We start from the raw sequence: 19,576 nt of genomic DNA, 5'->3' as shown, positions 1-19,576 counted from the left end.
GCAACACGATAAGCCATAAAGATTATTACAACCAGCTCCCATTTCTGTAGTGTGAAGTGATTCCACTTGTTGTAACATTGGCTGTGATGGGAGCTTTGACATATCACAAAAATGTGTCACATTCACTCTCACACACACAAAATCTTCAATCTGTTTTATTCATCAGAAAGCAATGACTGAAAGAGAGCTCTTCCCTAAGAGAGGCGTCAAAAAAGGTGCGAGAGGGAGTCATTTTCTCTTTCTCAGATTGGACTGAAGCCCCAAAGGACAGACTGCAGATCGCACTTGAACCCCTTTCCCTTTGCACATCTAAATGTGCGACATCTGTCACGCAGGGCTAAAGGTTTTGATCTCCATGACAACGGTTGTGATGCTTGATTTGAGTGTCTATTGAGATCCTGCTGCATGTGAATTGACAGTGCTGTCAAAATATCTGTCGCCAGGGCAACGCGGATATTGCAAACATATTTCAACAGTTTGCCATGTCTTGGTGAGCAAAGCGACACGTTCAGTTTATTAATAATTTTACTCGATTGTTCATCCATCTCTTTTAGAAGGTCTATCCAGTTCCCCATCTATCATCATGTTTTATTATTTATTAAACTGTGCAATGAATCGCCCGTGCTGGTTTGGTTCAACAACAAGCGCTTTGAATGTTCCAGTGGAGACATCTGGTGATAGGCGTTTGTGTGTGTGTTTGTGTGTCTGTTGTGATGGTGGCGTTTAGTGGGCCGGGGAGAGTGATAGCACTATGAACGGGCCCTATTACTGACGCGACAAGCAAGAGAGAACTAGTGCTCTGCTCTCTCTGTACTCCTCCATCAACATCAATCTCTTTTCTGGGGGCGGCAGACGGGCCAACGGAGAGAAGAGATGTGGAAAGTAAATCAACGAACACCCTTTAGCTCCGTTTAGAGTCGCGGAGAGACAAGAAAACACAGTTGAGTGAAAAAATGTTTTACAGAAAGTTTAAGAGTCTGATCCGAGATCATTTTACTGCCACCTGATCTGACTCAATGCGAATGCTTATTTTATCGCTTTCATTGTACAGTCCCTCCAGAAAAACGCGATTATGCGATCGCATGATTTAACGCATAATCAGCCAAAGTCTGCATACTTATGCGGGGGCCGCATTTTTCGAATAAGCCGTACTTTCGCAGCATAAATTGAAGATTTCCGTGCGCACAAATATGCGGGGCTTGCATGAGTTCATAACCCCCGCATTTTTGTATCAAAAATCACATATATCTTAGCAGAAAGTTGAAAAATTTTGCATTTACTTCACACAAGCACCATGGGAACATGAAGTGACGTGATTATGTGACGGGAACATCACGGAAAAGCTGCAAACAGTTTTTGCAAGTTCCCGCAGTTTTTGCAAGTTCCCGCAATTTCATTGCATAAAATTGTATAAATATCCCGCATATTCCATCACATTTTTAAGGAAAACATACCACAAGATCAAGGATTTTTGCCCGCAACAATCACAAAAAAACTCTGCGATTTTCTGTAAGGACTGATTGTAGATTTTGTCAACAAAGGTCATGGATTTGATTCCAAGGGAACACACATATAGATAAAATGTAAGTCACTTTGGATAAAAGCGTCTGCCAAATACTTTAATGTAAATGTCCTGAAGTATAGGCGCCAATTTCTTTATCCGCTGGTCGGTGCTTGGCTCAACGTCACACGACGCTTAGGTTGCCTAGCAACCGTAGATGCTACGGGAGCGCCCGAGCACTTTGGAAAGTGGAAGGAAAGTGGCGCGTGATCACATTTTTTGTTAGTTTACACACGAAATGTAAAGCTGACCTTATTCAGCATTGTAGACATTACAAGTCGCGAGATCCACCAATCAGAAAACCTCCGAAATTTTAAAAGAGTTTTTTGATTAAAATAAATTGAGCATATAAGCCATTTTCCGTGGGTGCGCAACCATTTTGGCGGGTGCTCAAGCCCTGTTGCAGCTGCAAGACTGTTTTGGTTACTACAGACTTTGGTAAATAAATAAATAAATATTAAATAAAAAAATAAAAAAATAAAAAAATAAACAAATAAAAAAATAAATAAATAAATAAATAAATAAATAAAATAAAATATAGACAGATTAATAGACAGACAGACAGACAGACAGACAAATAAATACATGTATTAGGTAAGAGGTTTGAGTTGAAATAACTGAAAAAACTGTGGAAAAAATAAATACAGAGCTTTTAAAGGCGGAGTGCATGATTTCTGAAAAACATTTTGGGAAAGGGAGTCAGGCCGACAACCAACACACTTGTAGCCAATCAGCAGTAAGGGGTGTGTCTACTAAGCAACATAGTTGTCCGTGTTGCGTATGTGTGGGGCGGGTCTATCAAAAGAAGGTCCAGATTCTATTGGGGTAGGCATTGGCTTTCAGAGATCATGGATCATGTAATTTTTTTCAAATACAAATAAATTGTCAAATAATTCATTAATCTGGATTAATAAAGTGTTGCTTTCTCTTACCTTGCCTGGCACTTTTAAAGCTGAAAGACTGGAATCCTCCGGTCAGCGCAGACGAGTCGATAACATCAACGCCGTACTCGCTTTGGTTTCGCCTGTACAGCATTACTGCAATGACCAGTATGACCACAGTAACCACACCGGCAGCCAGACCAGAGTACAGGGCCACGTCATTATTGGTCTCCATATCAGCTATAAAAATAGCAAATCAATTTATAGAGAAACACACTGACAAGCAAACAAACATTAAGAAAATGACTCCAAGCAAAATGACTACGGTTCTTTGAAAATTGTTATATAAGAGCATTAGCTTTTTTGTGTGTGTTCAGATGGCTATCATACAGCTTAGGGATCTCATTTCGATGTACAGATGCAACGCGGTCATAAAACAAAGCAATGAAATTACATAACAATAAAATACTTTCATCACAGGTCTCTCTCTATATTGCCTCCACATTCCCAGACACCTCCAGCACTAATGAAAATCCTCTAGTGACGGCAATTACAATCCGCCTTCATCGGCGCACCTGACTCTCAACACGAACACTCACGCAGTAAAATCTGTACTGCAAACCGCACGCCATCCGCTGGGAAATGAGGACAACAGAGCTCATTATATTATCTCATCTGCAGTGATTAAGCCCTATCTTCTTCTTGCAAACAATTCGACCATGACACCGTCAACAATAGACGGCACAAAGAAAAGCAAGACTGAACATTTAAAGGCGGGCCTGCGGTTATGAAAATGCTAGCCAGAAACATTTGGAGCTGTACTAACAGCGAATAGTGCAGGTTAATTGGGAGCTTTGGAAAAGTTTGACAGGCTAATGAATCCCTTATGCACTTCTGTTCTTGTATTTGCTTTGTACTTTTGTCGTATTTTGCTCTTTAGCTTCGTAACCCACAATTTCTATATTTCTCTTTTCTTGTTTGCCTCTCTTATAGTCTTTAAACAAGAGTTCAGATAAGGTTTATTGACTTTGTTTACTTAAGATTTGTGCGTGCAATTGCCACATGAATGCAAATTACTAGTATTATAATATAAGCAATAAGGTAATTTCTATGCTCAGAGGATGCACTTTCATATTTCTATTAAGACATTTGTAAGAATATATATCTCTGGTAAAGAAAAACCAAAGCAGGAGACTTACAAAAACATCCATTTATTCTGCATAACTTGATTTCCGCCCAGAAGCAACCATTTTGAGGATATGTTGTTCTGGAAACTCTCATTTGATGTGACATTTAGTGTGTTTTGTTTGGCTAAGTTGTATTGCATGATGAGGACTGACGTTCCTTGTTGAAAATGTTTAATCGCTGATGCGTCACTGTTGATGCGGCACTCGTTCTGATGTTGAGTCAGCACGTCGAATGCTGGCTTTAAAATGTCATCGAGTTAATTGGTTTTCCAGGTTATTTCAAATGGCGAACCGGATGATGATGATTCACCGAAAACCTAATTGTCAGGTCATAAGCCCAATACAGAATAAAGTCAGTGCAGATATGAGCTTACATAAAGGTTGCGATGAGGCTGTTTGTGCAGCATGACTCAAAATGATGATAACAGTAAAAGGGGTTAATTGCACAGATGCGGTAACCACGGCGATATTAAGACGGATGACTATGATGCAACGTGGCGGTATTACATCATTCTTCATAAGCCTGTGAGGATTTTTAATAGTCGCATTTCAAATAATGCAGAAGTTGAGTGTAATGCATGACAGCGATTGTAATAACAGCAGCGGTGATGACAATGACGGTGATTATAGCAGTGATTATGACAGCGATGGTGAATACATTAGTTGTAATTGAAAACTAGATAATGATTGAAAAACCTATTGTACAGTAATTGTCAGCAGACAAATCCCTTAAGTAAAATACACAGTTATTATGCCCATACACTTATTAAAAAAAATTCTTAACAGAACAGATGAAACCGGCCCCAGGTCTTGAAACGAATGTCGAATGATGTCAGTGCAGATCTGCGCTTACATAAAGGTAGCAATAAGGTTGTGACTCAAAACGAGGATAAAGGGGTTAATTGCACAGACACCGTGCGAATATGACTGTGATGCAATGTACCATTATTGCATCATACTTCATATGCCTGCGAGCCTTTTTTAATAGTAATGCACCATAATGCATGTAAATGACTTGACGAAACCAAAGTTCATAAACTCACCTTGAGGAACCTTCACGTCGTGGAGCAGCTTCCTATCTGCAAAGACAGACACATACCTGTGACACCTGTCAAATCCTCATGCATATACAAAACTTTGAATGATGTTTGAAAGATGCAAGGATCAGGAGATGGGAAATGCCCATGTGGTTTGGCGACTAATTCAGGAACTTCATAATCCTCCATGCTCAATTTCAAAAATTACGTAGGAGTACCGAGCAAACGGTCCAAACATAGATCTACATATGTATGATGGCCAATGGCAGGCATGTAATGTGAAATCCCTGTCCAATCTTTTACACCACGTTTTTTCACCATGTCTACACATGGAGGCCAATTCTACAGATGCATCAAAGTGTGTGTGTATTAGATGGAGGAAATTGGTCTCTGATAGGGATGTCTATCACCGTTGGGCTTTAGACTCTCTGCAGAGGATGGTGCATCCTCCTCCCTGTGGGGATGGAGGCAGGAAAGATTGATTAAAGAACTGTCAGGATGATGAGCGAGGAGGATTAAAACAGAAGATTTCTGCCTCTCCTAAGGAATTACAAAACAGGCTGTCAAGAGCTGCTCGTCTGGGGGTTTGACTGACTGGTTTCATTCAGCCGGTGACAGCTTTCCATGGAGCACTTGTCTCCACTGATCTAAACAAAAGCGGGATGATTTTTACTGCTCTGTGTCCGTGTTGCACTGGGGAAGTTGGAGGAGCCATATAACAAAGAGTCACAAACCCATAACATTTCACTAGCACACAGCGGTACTGATAGTTTATAACAACAAACATATGTGAGTTCATTTCATTTAGCTGTATTAATAATTTAGATTAGTATTATCTGATAGTATTATCTGATAGTGATGACAATAGTAATAATGATGATGTTGAGGGATTATGATGACAGTGGTGACAATGATGGTACTTATACAGTAGTAATGATGATTTTGATAGAGATAGTATTGATGGTGAAATGACTATAGTAAAAACTGATACTATAGGCGATCGGTATTGCTAGGCGACCTTGGAAGAATGAACTCAGAAGGTCGCGAGTACACAGAACGCACTTGTAAGAATTGATATGTGTCCGATCATCCTGTTGGTCACCTAACATCCCCAGATTCAACATTGCAACATTCATAAAGTGCCAAACATACTATTATCTGCATTATTATATACATTATTTTTTTATGATTACATTTTGTAAAGGCAAATACGTATATATTTCAGATACCTTGTGAAGAAATAGGGGAGGGATGGGCAACTGGCGGCCAGAGGGCGGCATACGGCCCGGGGTAAATTTTAATACGGCCCGCTGGACCACATTATACTTAATCAAATACTTTTAAAATAGTGATTTTTGTATTAGGACGTAAATACTCCCAACCAGGAGGGGGCGCTAGGTCCCGCAGATCATCACAGTAAGCATAAGCCTGTGTTTAGGCTTATGTGAAGAAGACGTCGAGGTCCGACTCGAGATCCGATCAGGTTCGGGTCTAAAAGTTTCACGCGTGCCTCTGACACGGGTCGGGTACAATAATCGTGTCTCGGGTTATTTAAAATGAATGCGTTTTTGCCGAATGGACCCGAGAAGCCCTGAACTCTCGCATGTGTTTCAATGTCCTTTTCAAACCTCCTCTGTTTGCCAAGAGCGCTTGCGACATTGTGTGGCTGGCAATAGGTTAATTTTTGTTAAGACAGACATGCCAGATATTTTTAAATGTACGTTTTAGCGGTTACCATGGTGTCATCGTCATATATACAAATGGAGCAGCTCGCCAAATTTGTTAAGAGGCCACCGGGGCTGCAGACTGCACAAACGTCAGTTTACATTCGGGTCCAGTCGGGTAAATATAATGCCACTGGTTTGGTTGACGGGTCGTACTCGGCCAGAATTGCTCTCAGATTTGAATATATATTTTATATATATTTTGTTTTGAATTTATGTATTTTTATTAGGGGTCAAGCCCAGAATGGGCGAAGACCCCTATTGTATCCGTTAGTTTTCTTCTTTTTCTTTTTCTTAACTATTATTCTTCTTCCTGTTCCATTGCGGTCTATGGCAGCCCATAGAACCGTACGTAGGAAAGTTTTGAAATTTGGCACACTGATAGAGGACAGTCCAAATAATATCCACAGCAAATTTGGAGTCTCTATGTCAAACCCGCTAGCGCCACCAATAGTCCGAAATTTCCGTAAGATCCGTAAGTCCTAGAAACGAAATTCTTATTTACTCTGATTCCTTGGCTCAAGATGATTCGACTGGACCCTATGAAGTCATTTTCCGTCATGAAAAATTTTCCGCCATTTTGAATTATTCGTAAAACCTACTTTTGCGAACTCGTCCTAGAGTTTTTACCCGATTGCCACAAAAATTGGTATGCAGCATCTAGAGACACTCACGGCAAAAAGTTATTAAAAGAATTTTGATAAACCAATCCGTTGTCGTATAGCGCGTCAACAAAATTTACGTAGAGTGCAAAAAAACAGATTTTAGGCTGTATCTTCACCAAACTTAGGCCTATTGACAGGAAACTTGGTACTTGAGATGCCAGTCAGGAACTGAGAGGGCATGCATAGTTTCGTTGCAGCGCCACCTAGTGGCCAGACGAATGTTTTATAGGCCTATAACTTTGGCTATGATCGACGTATTTTCATGGGACTTGTTTCGCTGGAGTTTTGAATAGTTGCCGAGTCAAACGATACCAAACATGCCAGGATTCGCCTTACGGTTAACCCTGTGCGGCAAAATAGCGCTTAAAAAACACGCGCGAATATCTCCGCGAGCGTTTTTCCGATCTAATTGAACTTCGTTTATGATGACGTAGAGTGAGAACACAAGGACGCAAGAACGCTGAAGAACGCATATTGAGAAACAGCCAAAGATAGTGATGGTGACAATAATGGTATTTAATGTAGTGATGATTATAATAGTGATCGTGGATGCATTAGGGGGCATGTACACCAAAGCTTTAAAACACGTCTGAAAACTGCAGGCGGATGCCGAATGCCAGCTTTTTTCAGCAGACTGACAGCTTTTTCAGCTGAGCGCTTTGTTTGCTGTGATACTTTGTTTATCAGTCGTTGTGCGATGTGCTGGTTGGTTGTTGCTATATTTGTCCCGCCACTCCTCCGCTGTGATTGGACGGCTGTGTGAAAACTGACATTGACGAGCTGAGCTTTTCACCCAAAGTATATTTTTCACACTGACTGCAAAAAAACGCAGAGTGCGGCTTTTTTGAAAAACGCAGCGCTTCCATTGGAAACAACAGAGGGTAGGCACGTGACGTCACCTTCGGCGAAAGTGACTGCGGTTACGCCCACTGAGTGGCAAAAAGTCTAAGCGGCAGCATTAGCATAGCATAAAAAAATGTGTATTAAATTGGAAAAGTAATTGTGTGATCAACTGTACAGATTCAACAAAAATTTGGAGCTGTCTTTATCCAGACTGCAAGAAGTAAATCAGTAGCAGTAGCCATATGTCAGGTTTGTAAAATTTTGGAATAAAAAAATCCTATAAAAAATACACCAATGAATACTCTTATTCTGTGTAATTGCAAAGTTTTGTCAGTGAGCCTTCATTAAAAAACATCCATTATGATAAGACTTGTGTTCTACAAAGGTGGGATGGTTTAATAGTGTTAGGCAAGACAAACATATATATCAGGAAAAGCAATGTCTGGCCATTTGCCAATGTCCACAGACTACTGGTTGTTTGGCAAGTTGTTAGGGTCACTGTTAAGGCCAACTAAATTCAATTTAAGCTGATAATAGTCAGTTTCACTGGCGTTTTCGCAGCAGTCACGTAGATAAGTGACGTCATTGCATACCCTCTATTGAAAACATACGCCGACTGCGGGCATAAAAGCTTTGATGTGCACGCTACCTTAACTCTTTCCCCGCCATTGACGAGATATCTCGTCAATTAAGAGAAAACGCTTCCCCGCCAATGTCGAGTATTTCTGTCTTTCCGCAATACCACTATTATCCGCTAGGTGGCGCCCTTCCGCAACTTTTTAAACCCGGAAGTATTGCCCTATGACAAGCTGCTGCATGTCCGTGTCTGTTTAAAGATCGCTCTGAATGGGATCTCTATGAAAAGTCCGTAACAAAAATGGAATTATCTCAGCTTTTTGCTCAAAATGTGGTGTTTTTGCAGAAACCTACCCATATTCAAAAGCTGATTACAAAAGAACTACTCAAGGTAGGATGAAATGTTTTTTTTGTTTGAAAGCAGAGGGTCTGTTCTTTCATTTGGTATATTGTATGTTTATATATTTGAAGAAGAACATTTTCTGGAAGGCATTCAACTTTTGTGAAAATCATGAAAAACGCTGGCGCTGGCTGGCAACTTAAAAAAAAAAAGCTGGCGGTGAAAGAGTTAATGGTGAAACTTTGATGACAGTGATGATGGTATTTTCAGATTATATGACAGTGTAGTGTTGGGATGACAGTGATAACAAAGGCGATGAGATGACAATGACAGTGATAATGATGGTGTTTTTTTGACAGATTATGATGAAAGTGGTGATGATGATAGTGTTACGATGACAGTGATAATGATCGTGACAATAATGCTATTTACAGTGGTGATGATTATGACAGTGTGGGTGAAAGCATTAACACTTTCCCCGCCATTGACGAGTTAACTCGCCAATTAAGAGAAAACGTTTTCCTGCCAATGGCGCTCTTCCGCAACTTATAAAACCTGGAAATATCGCCCTAGGGCAAACAGCTGTATGTTCGTGTAAGTTTTGAGGATCGCTCTGAATCTGATCTCTATCAAAAGTCCTTCACAAAAATGAAATTATGTCAGCTTTTTGCTCAAAATTTGGTGTTTTTGAAGAAACCCATACTTGAGAAATGATAAAAAAGAAATAATAAAGCAGAGGGTCTTTTCTTTCATTTTGATATATTTTATTTTATATTTATATATTATATTTGTGAAAATCATAAAAAATTAAAAAAAAAACGTTGGTGGGGAAAGAGTTAATGGTGAAATGACAATGATGGTGTTGAGAGATTATAATAACTCTGTTGATTGTAGTGTTATGATGACATTGATAGTGATGGTGACAAGGAGGGTATTTTTAGGACAACAGTGATAATGATTTTAACAATGATGGTTTTTATACTAGTGATGATTATGATAAAGATTGTAAAAGCATTGATGGTGACATCACAATGATGGTGATAATGATGGCATGATGTGATTATCATGAAAGTGGTGCTATGATGACAAAGACAGTGATGGTGATAATTATAGAAACAATCATTATAATAGTGAAGCTGACTGCATTACTCTTGAGATAATGATGTGTCTGTGATGATGTCATAGTGATTATGAAGACATTGATAGCGATAGTGAAGTGCATAATACTGGTGATGATCACCGACCTTGAATGCAGAGGTCTCCGGTGCAGTTATCTGTATCTAGGGCGGCTCCGTCGCACAGTCTACCTCCATGTTTGGGCTCCGGGTCCGTACACTCCCTGGTTCGCTGTCTGTCACATTCAGAGCTACATGCCGACCACTCGGTCCACTCTGCCCAGCCACCATCCACTATTACACACACAAATCCACACATCTTCATTAGAGCATGTACACAGTACAGTACATGTATGGTTAAAAAACAACCATCTGTTGGATGGAAATCTCAAAGCTTTAAGAACATTTACAAATCTTCTTTCTTTTTCCGAGTGTGGTCTTTTATGATCCAGGATTTTCCCTCTCAATGTCTCTGACCAAAGCGAAAGACAATTTACTTTTGTCTTGTTCCATCAGACTTTCCCAGGTCTCTTAACAACTCCATGGGCTGCTGGTATGTCGTCTGCGGCTAATCTAAATGCAAATGTCATGTTTGTGTGTCTCTGTTGAGTGAGGAAGCCGGATTGAGCAGGGCTGGAGAGCGAGATTAGGTTTTCTCGTCACCAAGCGACCGGTGCCCTCCTCAGATAACTTTTCCCCAACGTGACTAGTGGTTCCCATTTGATGGGCACTTCCAATGAAACCATAAATTTAGCCAGAGTAAGTGCGCTTGGTTTGATAACTCTCTCATTCTGTTCTTCACTTTGTATCGTTCTTTCAAACGCTCATTTTTCTTGATTTCCAAAGTGTAATTACAACTTTCTCTGTTACCTTCATATTTTTACTTATGTATGCACACTTACGCCCTTTCATCTCCATTGATTGCTCTCTCTGGCTGTGAGGAGTGTTGCATTACGCTTTAGACAGTAAACCGAATGTCTCCGAGTGTGACGGTAGGCGCCACATTAATTGAAAGCAGAGACATATCAACTGTAAAACTCGAGAGGCCTTTGCGACTAAGATCAATTCAAGCTCAGAACACATACTGTCAAAGTCCTTTTTTAAATGCAGGCTCCCAGACAGACGGATTAGCCATCAATGTGTTCAGAAAGGCATGTTTAATTAACAAGGCACAGCAGTGAGACAGTCACACCGCCTGACTGACCAACCAGCCTTGAATCTGCTGGCAGAATGCACTTTCGGGGTTTTAACATACAGTGTCGTGCTGGGGAGATAAAAGAGAGAAATTCTGTATCTAACCCATGGAAACCTTCAAACCTTTGGTAGTATTCTCTTGTGATGTGGGGAAAAATGACATGCTGGTTATTTTACAATTACTTAGTTGGAAAGGAGATATAAAGGTTGCAACTTACAATTTTATTTTTTATCGATTTATTATTTAATTACGGTTGAATAAGTTATAGTAATTATTCAGTGAATCAATTATTATGATAATGTAGGTGTGATAATTTACACAACCAGGACTTGCTCAATGTACTTTCTTACTGTCAGCACTTCTAGTGAGCAAATCAGATTAAAGAGTGAGGCTTGCAACCTGAAGGTTGCCGGTTTGAGTCTCATTGGCGGCAGGTAGCATACAGGTGTACTTAGCATTAAAGGTCCCGTTCTTTCTGTGTTTTTGAAGCTTTGATTGCATTTACAGTGCGCAATATAACGCGTTCATGTTTCACGTGTAAAAAAATGCGGTATTTTTATCTGTATAGCGCTGTGTTCACTGTCCTAAAAACAGGCTGATGTCTTCCTTGTTCTATGAAGTCCCTCCTTCAGAAATATGTGTTCTGATTGTGTAGTCTGTTTAGTGTGTTGTGATTCGATAGCAGCTTAGCTTGCCGTTAGCTTAGCTGGCGACTGACGTATTCCTGTGGGCGGAGTTTAGTCAATGGTAAACCGTTCTACTGACGTCATTAAAGCAGGAAGTAGAAGGCTGCAGTCCAAACCGTCCGTTCGCCGTAGGCTTTGAAAGGGGAATTCTGCTAAAATTGCAGTGTGTAATTTTTAGAAGGATCTCTTGACAGAAATGCAAAATAATATATAGAACTATATAATCAGGGGTGTATAAAGACCTTTTATAGAGAACCCTTAGGTTATTATTACCTTAGAATTAGATGTTTTTATCTACATACACAGAGGGTCCCCTTACATGGAAGCCGCCATTTTGTGCCGCCATGTTTCTACAGAAGCCCTTAACGGACAAACTTTTTTACGAAGCTGTCTCCGAAGATGACATGTTTGTCTGGTAGCTTCTCTATCCGTTTTAAAAGCAATGGGTGAGCAGTTAACTGAGCCATTGGTTGCAATTCGCAACCTCACCACTAGATGCCACAAAAATTTACACACTGCACCTTTAAAGAAAATATATCGCCTGGCAGTGAACTTTCAGCTTTATCATTTTCAGGTATTATTTATGCTATTATAGCAACATTACACACTAACTAGGGTTTAAAAGATGGGATCATAAAGAATGTGATCTTTAATTCATAAAGCCTGAAACCAAAACTTTAGGACAGTGGTTTCCAACATGGTGCCTATGGGCAACGTTTGCCCGCCCAGAGTCTGTGAGTTGCTCGCCAATGCACATTCTATTAATAGCCTCAATTTTAATATCTATTTATTAAAATGTTCATATTAGCTTGGCTTCTTTTATGTATGTTAACATTTAAAACACTGATAAAACATCAAGTAAAAGTAGACTATATCAAAAAGCCCTCCAGATTTCGTTTTTTTCCATTGTGGTAGTCCTTGCTCACAAAAAGGTTGAAGATCCTTACTCTAGAGAGTGTTGATAAACAAATTTGTGGGCCTACACGAACACATACATTATGAGAATAAATGTATGCACTATTTAGTAGGACTGGGTATTGGCAAGGGCCTCACGATACAATACATATCACGATACATGATGCATGATACAATGTATCACGATACAATACGCTAGCATGTTGCAGTACTGAATTAAAAAAAAAATTAAAGCTAAAGTTTTCCACATGTCAGCTGCAGGCGTTTTAAAATTTTCTGCGATTTTCTCACTCCCGCTAACTTCTGAGACATTGGCCGAACGGCCGTATATGACAGACAACTGGACAGCATCAACTACAGCAGCAGCGGTGGATAAGGTCGTTCGACACATGCAGAGGGATTTTTATATATACTGTATTTATTTTGCAAATATCGAAAGTAGAGATTGAAACCGTGGGAAAAATCATGATAGCTGTATCAATATTTTTGCAAAGCCCTACTTTTTAATGCTGTAACAACTCAAGCAAACAGGTCACCTTGTATGTTTGTTATTGCATGAAATCTGCAAAGCAGGATCTGTATTATTTTGAAATACCCAAGCTTTCTCTCTTATCACCACCCTCTCAGCTCATTGTTATTGGCTGAAAGCTCTGTATCCTCTGACCTGGGCAGGGAGAGGTACAACTGCTCTTCTGAACAGACATTCCCTCACAGAAAGCTCCTCCGTTCAGCGGTGCAGGGTTAGTGCAGGTCCGTGTTCTCTTCTGAACTCCTCTCCCACAGCGAGTGTTACATTCTGACCAGTCAGTCCAGGATGACCACCCACCATTCACTGCAGTCAACAGAGAAAAGAGAGGTGAGGATCAGCATTAGCTAGTAGTTTTTACCACAACCGTGACAGCGAATGCCTATTCAATGTGTTTTTGAATAGAAGATACTGTAAGTTCTTCAGAATAAAAATCAAATATATCATGTAATGTTTCTTAATCTATTAACATATTTATGCTGTAAGTAAATCACAAAAAAATGACATTTATCATTTAAAGCTGCACACTTATTAGCTGCATTTCCATTAACCTTCAAATTGCGCAAATTGACACTAAAATAGTTTTCAAACATACTGCAAAAGTATTAGCAGCGGGACAAAAGTAACAAGTGTTACTTTCGTCCCGACAGGAACTCCTGACATTAAAACCCGATTTAATTTTATTTTGAAAAACTCTGAGAAGGCAAACTTCAGGATGTGTTACAACACTAAATAACCTGCAGATTGATCAGTATTGTAACACATGAAACCAGAACCACAACATGTTATAAGAAAAAAAGACCACTTTAGGAATTTACTTATCATTGTTAAAAACAGCTTTCTGGACCTACATGCGCGTGGTGACAAAATAATGTGATATTTGTCATCTCTGTCAATGGTTGCATGCTTAAGATGCTGTCATAGTTTGGAATGCAAAATAATGGTATTTCTGGTCCTCCCCATACCAAGTAAAGATCATGTTCCATGAAGATATTTAGTAAATTTCCTACTGTAAATATATCCAAAATGTATTTATCATTAGCAGTATGTATTGCTAAAGACTTCCAAATAATTTCTAAACCATACATCAGTGGAAATCTTATTTATTCAGCTTTCAGATGATCTCAATTTCAAAAAATTAACCCTTATGACTGGTTTTGTGGTCTAGTGTCACATATGCTGTAAAGTAAACTGAAATTTTACATTTCAAACAGAGATGGTGTTAAAGAGGCAAAATTTACGAAATGCAAAAATATGATTGCATTTCATATTTATGAGTGCGATACAAATTTAACCGAAAATCAGCAAGTGAACTGGAATTTAAGTCATTCTCAATTCGCTCTGAATGATGCACAACCTTGTTACTTGGCTACAGGTCTTAAAAAAGCAAACAGCTCTATGTAAAAGTGTTTCTGTCATTTATTCAACCGGGAGATGACTGACTAGATCATCTAATTGGTATGTGTATGAGATTCAATTGGATTACACTGATATTATATTAGATTCAACGAATATTGCCAGTGACTTCATAAACATGTCTCGGATAGCCATACTAAAAACTTAATGAGAAAACCTGATGCATACTGTATACAGAACAGACACACTCTAAAAATGTCTGGGTTATTTTTGACCCATAATGGGTAAATATTGGACAGAACATATGCTGGGTTAAAAATTTACCAACTGCTGGGTTATTATACCCCATGGTTGCATAACAACAACCCAACATTGTGTACATTTTTTTAACCCAGCACGGATTAATTTTAACCCAGCATGTGTTCTGTCCAATATTTACCCATTATGGGTCAAAAATAACCCAGACATTTTTGGAGTGCAGATAAGAAAACTCAAATAGTTCAGTTGGAAAAAGCACTCTGCTTATATCACATATCAGTTGCTATTTAAGTTTAAAGACATTTACATTAATGTATTTGGCTTTTATTCAAACAGAGTTACAGTGCATTACAAGGTATACATTTAATCAGTATGTGTGATCCCTGGAGATCGAAGACATCACCTTTTGTGCTGCTAATGCAATTCTCAACCAATTAAGCTACAGGAACTACTAAAGATCTCACCTTTGTTAGTTTGATACTAAATATTGGATTAAGCATAGTACATTGAATTACTTTTGGACAGCAATATCATGTATAGTATAGCCTATAGTATAGAATAATATTTTATATTTCTCTTTTCATAACGTAAGCACCAATTTCTAATTTTAGTAGGCAATGAATAAATAATAAAAAGAAAGCAGCTACTGTGTGTGTGTGAGTGCGTGTGTGCGTGTGTGTAAATCAAAATACATTCACTACTTGACTAAATAAAGTGTTAATTTCATATCAGATGCAATCAGATTACTTAGTGACACATGACTTTATTGTACCTTCTGTAAAATTAATTTTAATGTCATGCTGCATTGTCACTATTAATTTACTTTCTAAATTTGCAGATGAGAACACTAGAGAATAGCAACTGTTTATAAATATTTCAACATGAACAGACAGATGAACAATTAAACTTTTAAGTGTCAATTTTTTAGACCTTTTAATTACCATAGCAACAGCATGTTAGAGTAACACAATTCTGGTGTCAGCTTGGAGAAGAAGACAATAAGGCAGAGGAATAAGTGAAGGAAGAGGATGAGGTGGAAGAAGAGGTGGAAGATTTTATTTTATTTTATTTTATTTTATTTTATTTTATTTTATTTTATTTTATTTTATTTTATTTTATTTTATTTTATTTTATTTTATTTTATTTTATTTTATTTTCCTATATATTTCTGTTTCATATTATAATCTGTATTTTTAAAACTGATGTCTGTATGAAACCTAAACACTAAAGCATTCTCATCAGTGTGGGGGTAAGATTGTCAAACTGTGTCATACAGACCGCTACTGTATGTACAGTATACGGTACGATTATGCATTACACAGGATGGTTGGCAACCCTAGTGCATCATCTTGTTAGCGCAGCTAGAGTATAGAAACACAGAAACCAACAAACAAATATGATTCATGCTCGAAAAAGCATCCAAGCCAATTCTCTTTTAACACTGAGCCTCGAGGATGGCCGGGAGTCTTGTTAAATTGTAGATGCTATGCCGACTGCTAAACGTTAATTGCGGATCATACGGTTAGAGCTCAATGAGGCCCGCCTGCATCTGACAGCTCATGTCAAAGTTTTTTATTGTGTTTAATCCGACTCAGATGCTGGCAGTCTTAGCCTTCATCTCTGACTGAATCTCAGAAGTTACACATAGCAAGCAAATGCACCATATCACCAACAGTATCCATCAAAATATTGAGGACGAAACACTAGGAGGCCGTGTCAATTAGGCTAATGGACCCTGAACTATGGCAAACCTGAACACATAGGGAGTGTTAGAATCATTAACTCATTATGTGTTGACAAAAATAGACAATCAAACCCATACCAGGCATCTAAGTGATGGACTCACGCAGGTGCAGGTCTGGGAAAATAATAAAACGCTGTATTTCTACATTATGTCTGTTGTAATGAATTATTGAAGATTTCGAAAATAAAGAGGGTTGGTGTTGGGGTGGAATGATGATTTATAGGTGATCATTTTTGTAATCTGTTTAACTAAGGTTGGTGAAGTTGACTAAATGCATGGGCAGGTCATGTTGCAGCATGACAAATTTCGACACATTCTAATAAACACAGTCAGAAGTTTTGTGGGATTTAAATGTTTTAATGAAACATGTATCGTTTTTTGTGCTCAAAAGTTTAAGAAAAACTGTTTCAACTACACCCGAGGGGCAACCTTCCAATCTCTGATAAGGCCAATATGGAAGTGACTTAAACTTATCGACTGACCACTAAAGGCTGGCTCCAAAAGGGAATCAATTCCCATAGACCTCCATGTTAAAATGTCCAAACCTACAGCAGAAAATAATGTGTTTATTTATATATGTGAAGTAGGTGAATTTTTTTTATAACTCATCCACTTAAATTATATTAACTCTTTCCCCGCCATTGCTGAGTTAACTCTTCAATTAAGGGAAAACGCTTCCCTGCCAACGACAAAGTTTTTCTGTTCACCTTGGTGAACTTTCGTCATCTGCTGCCCCTCTTTTTTGTGGTGTCCCCCAAGGATCAGTATTGGGCCCTATGTTGTTTTCTTTGTATATGCTGCCCTTGGGGTATATTTTTAGATATGCAGCTTAAAAAGTATGAGCACACAAAAAAAGTATGAGGACATTACTTTTGTCTTAGCTACACAACACTGGCTTCCTGTCCATTTCAGGATTGATTTTAAGACTTTATTGATTTTAAATAGGTTGGTGCCTGTATATTTATCAGAGCTTTTACATGTCCATGCTCCTGTTAAAGCACTTTATTTGTAAGACTGTAGCCTTTAAGTCTAAAATGTATCAGATACTGGCACAAACAATATTTTGAACAAAACAGTTGTCCCATACCAAACACAATGACTGATGCAGTTGCGCTACGTCTCCGAGCAACGACATTGCTGGCCAAGCAGGTGTAGTTTCCGGAGTGGGAGAGCCTTGCTTCATTGATGATCAAATTATGGTCAGCTCGAGTGTCAATGTTGACATCGTCTAGAGAACTCACCGGTTCTTCGTTCTTCAGCCACTGCACCTGAAAAAGAAACAGAGGATTTGACAGGTTAAAACTTACCTTTTTTAATGATAACTTCTTAAAAGTTTACTGTCAATCCAGCCAACACAGAGCGAACAACTGCGAGACTGCTTTACACAGCAAGCAGCAATTATCAAAAGCAGGGTGCAGAGGTTTTATGTGGTAACCTTTTTTCCCTTTTTTAAACTTCACAAACCATCGCCAATGACAGCATGTTTAAAAGAAACATATTCCCAGCCAATTAAAGACCAGAAATGTTGTCAAGAAAAGGCAACCAGCAAGCATTTCAAGCACCTCTGCATGATCTATAAAATATTGACAGGTTGAAACCAGCAAGCACTATGGTTAAAGAACAGCCATATGGTGTATTTTCTCTTAAGGCACGGTCTGCATTGCTGTATAGTCACATTACAACTTGTCTTGATAACTGGGTCACAGTTCAAAGGTCAACAGGCAGCTTATTCAGCGTCAGTTATCGGTAAGGTGATGTGCTATCAAGAGAGTTAAAGGTGATTATAAGGTCATGCCCGGTCTAGTGTTATTTATTCAGCTTTGACATTTGCCGGCGAGATTCATTAGGATTTACAAACGTAGCAATGCCGTGGCGACGCTCCCTGTTCGCATGGTTGGTCGTGTAAATTGCAATCGTTTGCCAACAGCCGCCAGTTCTAAGTCGGTCCAGAGGGGCAGCAGTCATCAGGCCACAGGGACATGGGTTGATTTATGTCAGTGCGTGTTCGCAGATTAAAAACACAGCACGACCCTTGGGAAACTCTGGGTATGTTTAAGATCATGCCCTCTGTGGAAAAAAAGCAGCAGCAAATACACACACAGCCTGGATAAAACTCTCTCTCTCTCTCTCTTTAAGCCCTGCAAAAATAATGAAGATATAAAAATCAATATATCAACCATCAGATTGTCATGTGTTAGACATCTCTCTCTCTCTCTCTCTCTCTTTCTCTCACTCTCTCTCTCTCTCTGATGGCCAGAGAAAACTCTTTCATCATATGCTTTTAATTTCACTCTTTTCTTCGTTCCACACCAGAGCTCCCGGATCAACAGAGGTTCTGTCTCTCCTCTCTTGCCATATCCTATTCGGTTGGCTGTCTGCACAGAATTAATGCCAATTTGAATTACTCAAATATGGAACGACAAGCAAAAACGTCCCTATTACCTGAAAGATATCATTGTAATAGGTGTCCAAATATCACTTCTGTTTCTTTGACAACCTTAGACCATGTTATCTACAGTACACACAAAAAATGACAGCAACAGAAAGTTTATTTTGTTTAGCCAATCAGAATGATTTATAGCAACTTTACGGGCAGATCATATAAAACAAAGAAATTTAATATTACAGAGATGCGTCAATGGTCTTCCTATGAATGGGAGAAATAGCAGCGATAGCATAAGAAATACCGTCTTCCAGTAAAAAAAGCCTACTGTCTACAGTTAAAGAATGACATCCTCTGGGGGGGCTCTGTACAGACTTACTATTGTACTTGTAATCGTGTACTTTTAACATTGCAATTTTAAAAACATCTGACAGCTCTCGAGAGGTGTTGCAGACATGGCGGAGCGGTGACCAACCCTACCTCAAGGCATTTTGTGGTATAGTCACAAAATATTTGATTTATTTATTCTTTTTTTTTACACAATTTTCCGCTGTCATTGAGCACCAGTGGCGGGCGATGACTTC

The 19,576-nt window shown here is 39.0% G+C and overlaps 1 protein-coding gene across 2 annotated transcripts in view; it reads right to left on the bottom strand.

The window, feature by feature from the left end:
- unc5da (unc-5 netrin receptor Da) overlaps positions 1 to 19,576 on the bottom strand; it is a 305,716-nt gene that overhangs the window by 44,485 nt on the left and 241,655 nt on the right. For both annotated transcript variants that reach the window (XM_073871343.1, XM_073871344.1), the window contains exons 5-9: positions 17,697 to 17,877; positions 13,390 to 13,557; positions 10,059 to 10,223; positions 4,673 to 4,708; positions 2,494 to 2,682 (exon numbers count right to left, since the gene is read on the bottom strand). In XM_073871343.1, coding sequence (XP_073727444.1) covers positions 2,494 to 2,682; positions 4,673 to 4,708; positions 10,059 to 10,223; positions 13,390 to 13,557; positions 17,697 to 17,877 — 739 coding nt within the window. The remainder of the gene's footprint in view (positions 1 to 2,493; positions 2,683 to 4,672; positions 4,709 to 10,058; positions 10,224 to 13,389; positions 13,558 to 17,696; positions 17,878 to 19,576) is intronic.

Source organism: Misgurnus anguillicaudatus, chromosome 9 (assembly GCF_027580225.2).
Source record: "Misgurnus anguillicaudatus chromosome 9, ASM2758022v2, whole genome shotgun sequence".
In the NCBI taxonomy this organism is placed as follows: Eukaryota; Metazoa; Chordata; class Actinopteri; order Cypriniformes; family Cobitidae; genus Misgurnus; species Misgurnus anguillicaudatus.
The sequence above is the reverse complement of the archived record's forward strand: the minus strand, read 5'-3'. Positions and strand labels throughout refer to the sequence as shown.